At 43.7% G+C, this 6667-nt stretch overlaps 1 protein-coding gene across 2 annotated transcripts in view; it reads right to left on the reverse strand.

Annotated features, from left to right (window-relative positions):
• Positions 1–6632, reverse strand: part of GOSR1 (golgi SNAP receptor complex member 1) — a 28818-nt gene extending 22186 nt beyond the window's left edge. The window contains exons 1-6 of one of the 2 annotated variants that reach the window (XM_057371975.1): positions 6569–6632; positions 6099–6207; positions 4377–4464; positions 4078–4185; positions 2902–2993; positions 2672–2746 (exon numbers count right to left, since the gene is read on the reverse strand). In XM_057371975.1, the coding sequence (XP_057227958.1) occupies positions 2672–2746; positions 2902–2993; positions 4078–4185; positions 4377–4464; positions 6099–6207; positions 6569–6599 (503 nt within the window). In that variant the 5' untranslated portion in view covers positions 6600–6632. Of the gene's footprint in view, positions 1–2671; positions 2747–2901; positions 2994–4077; positions 4186–4376; positions 4465–6092; positions 6208–6568 lie in introns of both variants that reach the window. The other variant, XM_057371974.1, reaches the window with a different exon arrangement.
• Between the last annotated feature and the right edge of the window lie 35 nt (positions 6633–6667).

Genomic DNA, 6667 nt, shown 5'->3' on the forward strand with positions numbered 1-6667 from the left:
TGGGTGACTTGGAAGCTTCATGACTCCCACCAACAACCAGCAGAACTTCCAGAGAAATCTCCTTTCCCAACAGAACTCACAATGAGCTGATTTATAAAATGGACTGAGCAGCAGTGAAGCTTTTGAAGGGACAGGAACACAACATGTTTTGTCTCACCTATCCTGGTGTGGGGTGAGGCAGCGCAGGGCCCCCTGTGCCCCCTGCCCGAGGGCTGCCCCAGCTCCACTGGGATCCCAAGGTGGAAATCCCAAYTGCTGCCAGCAGCACTGACACAGCAGCCAGCCCCATCCTGGGAAAGGGAGGCCAAATGGATCCAGGATCCTCATGGCTTAATGGAAAGCCAGGCACAGCCAGGGGCTGCACAGCACTTCRGCTGCCCTGTCATTCCCTTTGTGCCTAATGTATGGTGGAACCTTTCATTCATCAGCATCTTGTACTCACAGATTTTTCCTTTCCTCTCCTTTTTTTTTAGGATTACCTACATGTATTACATTTACAGAGAATCTCCTTCGTGGTGTTCATAATGTGAAACAAAAAACAAAGAGGCAGATTTAGGCAAAAAGCAGAAGAGCTTCTCCTCTTTCTCCCAGTGAGATACCCCACAAATAATCCCACTCTGMAGCTTTTTGAAAAGCACTTATGGAAAACACAGCCAAGAGAAACCCCCATTTTTTTGTTTATCCAGTCTCACATGATTGTGAGATAAAGAGAGGGGCTGACAGGAGAGTCTGGCACTCTGCAGTGGGGGGCAACAGTTCACACATTTTGTTAACAAATCATGTAATAAATATGAAATAGGTCAAAGTAGTTAGTATCATAAATCAARCAAGGTCAAGACCAAGTGAATGCTCCAATATCCAATATTAATACATAATTCCTGTAGCATTACTACACTGCTTTGCAGAATGTAATAATACATTGCAAAGTTTATGTCCTTCTGTCTGTTTTTCAAGTTCTTTTCATAGATTTTATTCCACTGAAAACATTTGGATTTTTACTCCCGTGTCTTTGTGTAAATATATTCATCATCTACTTCTGTCAATTAGTCTGGCACCAGGATTTACTGCACTGCAAATATTCAGCACCATGACTCACACAAAGCTTGTCAGTTTATCCTCAGAGCATGTTTGGTGTAATTTGCCAGCTCCTGGTGATTTCTTGGGACCTTTTCTTAGCTTTTAAGGCTTTTTGGCATGAATAGCTCATTAACTGCTTTCTCTGAAGACAAATATGTTGAAACTCTCTAATAATTTTCTTTGCCAGTATCTTTTTCTGAGCTTACTGATTCTCAATTCAGAAGTTTTGCAAGCTTTGATTTCTTGCCAATGCTGTCTTCTGCTTCTACACTGGATTTCTTCACAGTCCTTACAGTTATCTCCACCTTGCAGAGTATTCTGTGATTAGTTTTGGCCCTGTTTACTAAAGATCCCCAAACCACGATTTGTTCTTGTTTTCTTTTTCTCAGTGTTGTGGTGGGGCTGTTTTTAAGTCTTAACATTTTCAAGTAATCACCCAGATGGTTTAACTATTTCTRAAACTGTCTTAATTTTATTCTTCATGAATTTTAAATATGCAAACATACTAAAAACACACTGCAGTTAAGCATGTTTAAAAGATCAAAATAATCAATGCCTTAGTAAATGTTAGGCTCGAATTGTGAAGACATCTGCCAGATAATGTTTACAGAATGGTTTAAGCTTTCCTCTCTTAATTTTGGCAAACTTTAATGCACTCAGGGGAATATCAGGCTCTTAGAAGGGTATTTTACAACTCCAGAAATATTTACCCATTCTATTTCAAATTCATGCTTAACAGAAGTCATAATTAAAGCTTTAAATCAGCTAATTTCTAAATTTTAAGGATATTAAAGGAAACTGAGGATGAAGTGGTGRTAAGCCGCAATTTTTAAAAAATGGTTTTAATTTCCTGCAAAAGCTTTTTGCGCAGTTTCGGCTATAAGTTTAAGTTATCTACAGGAAAGCCACAGGTAATTCTTTATTTGTTGTTTTAAATGCAAGCCTGCCCTCTCGTGTGAGACTGAGGTTTAGCACAGCTACAGGCAAAGAGAGGCAGGAAGATCACACCTCTTGACTCTAAAAATCACAGACTCTTCTGTTGGTTAAAGAACAGATTTGGGGTTTTTTTCTGAACAAGGACACACAAACCAGCGACTTAGAATTTAACAGGATTAAGAACAAAGTGCTTTCTATTTTGGTTGTTACCTGGTAAACTAAAGTCAATTTGCAAATATTTAAGTGCATAGGTACTTTTGGAGTTAATCTCTTCYATTAYCTTTTCTACACATGCAGTAGAGASAAAAGGAAAAAAASGTTCTTCTCTGTCTGACTGACAAAAAGAAARGAAAGGGAAACAGAGCCAAATCATRAGTTTCTGTTTCRTTTTTTAAACTTTACTCCAGTCAGTGTGAAAAGCATCTACTCCCTTGGGAGGAGGAGGTCTGAGTCACAAGTGACTTGCAAAATCCCCTGAAAACACCAAAACTGTCCCTGACAAGATCCTAAAGCTCTACCACAGCTATTATTATCTACCCCACACAGTTCATACTCAGCACAAGCCATAAATGTTTWACCAGCTGCATGAAATCCAGAGTGTTTCACCCCCTGAAAAGTCAGGCACCTCCAACACAAGCAAAWAAGAAACAACACTTACTTCCGAAGGTGTTCGTGTTCCTTCAGGAACAATTCTGTTCTTCTGTTGTTCACACCAGACCCACTTTTATACGATCTAAAATCCAACAAAACAGACCCTTAATGAGAATTATGAACTCAAAGAACTTCTGCTTTATTCACAGCACAAACAAGTGAGCTATGCCAAGCATTCTCTCCACCTTCTCCCTCTGAGGACAGTYCCACACTTTTGCTGTAGCAAACACAACTTACTCGATATCTTTCCGTACTGATCCCAACAGGTTCTCCCTTTCTCGTATTGCCAAGAAATTTGCTTTGGTTTTGTGGAATTCGTGCGTATAATCCTGTAATAATAAACAGTTATCCCAAAATTATGGTCCTGAGTTAACTGAACAACACAGTACACCCACAGAATCTCCAACCACCTTTTAAACACAAAGTGAGACACCTTTAAACACCTCTCTAACACAAAGTGAGAGACCAACTTAGGAATTTAACAGCAAAAATGMTGGAAGTTAATGCAAAGTACTTTTAAAACTCACTGCTCTTACAGGAGTTGCTAAGTTTGATGGCTACAGCTACAATTGTAGAGAGAAATCCACTGTCATTCCTTCTCCCCGTTTCAGATATCCTCACCTTTCTGATGAATTAGCTTGTGTTGGAATTTCCCATGAGAAGCCCTAATAAAACCTACTTTGGTGTGCTGAAGATGTTCTTGGGTTTATTCTGTTGTCACACCAGATTAAAAAAAAATTCTTTTCTGAACAGTGAAGATTACTTTTATTTTCAAGTTGCAATTTTACATTTTAAACCATTTCATGCAGCTATTAATTCTCAACACCCAATCTAACTGGCAGCTGGTGTGCCCCAAAACCATTGTAGCCATTCACACAAATGCTATTGCTTTTTACACTGTGTATTGATTGCACTGATACCAAACAGAAATCATACTCTACACCACCAGCCAAATAAAATATGAATTTTAACAGTACTACGAAAACATTACCAGTCTGAAACATGGTTAATTTATAGCACTGACTAGCAGCTTTAACCATCACATTTCCTTCATCTCCCTCGAGAAGCTTAGAAGGTTTTACAATCATGTTTTCTGAAGTSTGATGTTCCCTTGCACATTGCTACGTGACAAGCCACACAGACAAGGTAATTCATTACAGCACTTCCCCCTTTTTCTACATAAAACCCACCCACATAAGGCAGCACCCTTTATTGTTCTTTCTTAGCTAAGTCCTAGTCACCAAAATGACAAAAAAAGCACAATTTTTTGCAATTCAGAGCTCAGCCTGRAGAGAAGGAAAGCGAGATGGAATCAATGGCATTTACACCTCCTGATAAGAAACCCCAGCAAGCTGTGATATCAGCATAGATAACAATAATTATTTTAACCAAAGGAGGAGGCACGTTGGGTACCTGCAGGATGTCCCTGTGGCGCTGCAGCGTGTGCATCAGCGCCGCGTTCAGCGATGGCACGCCCGCACTGTTGGTGTACTCTGCCATCTTGTCATTTATTCCAGTCAGCTACAGGAAGGAAAAACAGCCCAGAAAACATCAAATGGCTTATTCTTGCAAGAAAACGACAATGCACAAGCTGAAAGGGCCAGATAAACGGGCACACCTTGTCCAACACCCACACTGGGATTTCCATCACAGAAATCCATCAATGTGACATTGCCCAAATGCTGAAATAAACTGAGGTTAAGCTGAGTTACCTTTCCCAGAAGTTGCTCAATCTCCACAGCCATGGTCTCAAACATTCTGTCCTGGCTTGATCCATTTAATAAAGGAGTTGTGTCAGAGCTAAGGGAAAAAGGAGCAGCAGTCACTGAAAAGTTGCATCATTTCACGAATGCCAGAAATAAGGAAATGCCAGTGGCAGGGATTGGGAAGCTCCACTATACCCAAGTTTTCTAGAGATTAAATAAGCTCAGAAAAACTACATTTTCTTATTCTACATTCCTTTAACTCTTATCTGAACGGATGGCACAGTATCACCTGCAGGAAATACAACCTCTCCTTGGAAGAAATGCCTGACACCACAAACCTGTCTGCTATCAGTGACCTTCTCTCCCCAACTTWTAAGTTTGATTTATTTATTTACTGGCAGGGAGCACTGCATTGTTAGCCTGTTACTCCAGCAACGTAATTGCCCCTTAATAACATAACGTGAGGCCAAACCTCTGACCTGTTAAGCAATCCATGTCCTACAGAGCAACACAAACCACGCAATTTATCACAATTAGTTCCACACACCTTCCCTATGTGCTTTGAAATATAAACTGAAACCACAAGGAAAAGTCACATCTCAGATCAGCCCCCAGAAGAATGACAACTAAAACACTTCAGATGACCCCCTTTGGTCATCTGCCTCAAATTGAGTAAGAGAAGTAAGTTTGGCACAGTGAAAATAATGACAACATTTAGATTACATGGCAAGTGACAGGAGAGAGCCAGAAACAAAAGTGAAACTAGGGCTATTCAAGAAATCACTAGTGAGGGTGCCATCAGGCTTCCAGAACAAGAAATTCAGGGAGAGGATCAAAATGGATTCAGTCATTAAATAAAAATGAAAAATATCAATACACATACCTACAGTAGCAACACKCACAACTGATACAGTTACTAAGCAAAGAAGAGTTCACAAATGGACAGAAAGRTTGATAAATCCTGCTGTGGAACTGGCAGGGAACAGCTCACCTTTGGCTCATAAGATAGAAAGTGTTGAAGAGTTTAACCACATTAATTCCTCAGCCAATTATGAGTGTGACTAAAGCAAACAGAAAGTACCCRTGTTTATACACAAGGACCGTTTCTACACACACACATATAAAACATATCTGCAGCTCTCATTATTCTCATTAACACTGTCCCTGTTCACAGCACTGGGGTTGGAAYGAGATGATCTTTGGGGTCCCTTCCAACACAAACTGTTCTGTGGTTCTATGATTATTACTCAGCTCAGGAGAAAGCCAGGAAGAAACAGCCACCCCCTTTCAAAGAGAGGGTTTGCTCCCTGCACAGCTGCTCAGTGCTCCAGTTCCCTTAAAAACAGGGATTACAAACAGCACACCAGCCACCTGGGAAGTGCAAAGCTAAATTCCTCTAATACCCAAGCCCCTGAAAACCTCCTGTTAGTCTAGTACAAGAAAAAACGGGAAATAAGCCAAMTTAATGAGCATTAAAAAGCTCCCTGACCGCAGACAGAATGAAGTTTAAATCCAGCTTTCCCCAGTGACCTGTCACCCACAGCTCTCCCTCACTCACACGCCAACATCACATCGAGAGCAACACCAGCAGCAAGAAGCGCCCAAAGGAGCTTCCCAAGAAGCCAAACACGAGAGCCACAGGTGGGACCAACACTCAGAAAACGGTAAAACCGCACCACGCACCACAGGCAGCATTTGAAACATAAAGAAACGGGCTAGTACCTATACCTGTCGCGCCTTCCGTCTCGGCTGCTGCTGTAGCTGGTGCAGAGCTTGCTGAAGGAGACCAGCTTCAGGTCCAGCTCGTTCTCCAGCTGCCTCGCCTGCTTCCTGAGATCTGCACGGGGCGGGGGAGAGTCACGGACCCGCCGCCTCCGGGGGTCCCGATTTCCCGGGAAGAGAAACCCACAGCGGAGGGGAGACCCTCGTGGGCGGGGGAGCGCCTCACGGCGATTGGAGGGCACGGCTGGACACCCACAGCCCCTCACCCACAGCCCCRGGAGGGTCCGCCCCGCCGCGGGGTTCAGCAGCACCGGCGCCTCATGGCTGACGGGCCGGCACCGCCCGCTCCCGCCGGGCCCCTGGGAGAGAGCAGAGGCGCCCCAGCAGCGGTTCCGCCCCACCATGCCCGGACCGTGCCCCGGGAGGGCCCCGCGGGGCGCAGCCGCCCCGTGCCCGCCGCCCCCCGCCCCACTCGCCTTCCCAGTAGTTGCTGCTCCCCGCCGCCATCTTTGTTGTCCAACGTCAGCGCGGGCCGGGCGGGGCGGAGCGGCCGCGGCGAGCGGGGCAGGCCGGGA

The sequence above is a fragment of the Malurus melanocephalus genome, unplaced genomic scaffold, assembly GCF_030028575.1.
Source record: "Malurus melanocephalus ecotype Western Australia unplaced genomic scaffold, MMel_1.1 scaffold_162, whole genome shotgun sequence".
NCBI lineage: Eukaryota > Metazoa > Chordata > Aves > Passeriformes > Maluridae > Malurus > Malurus melanocephalus.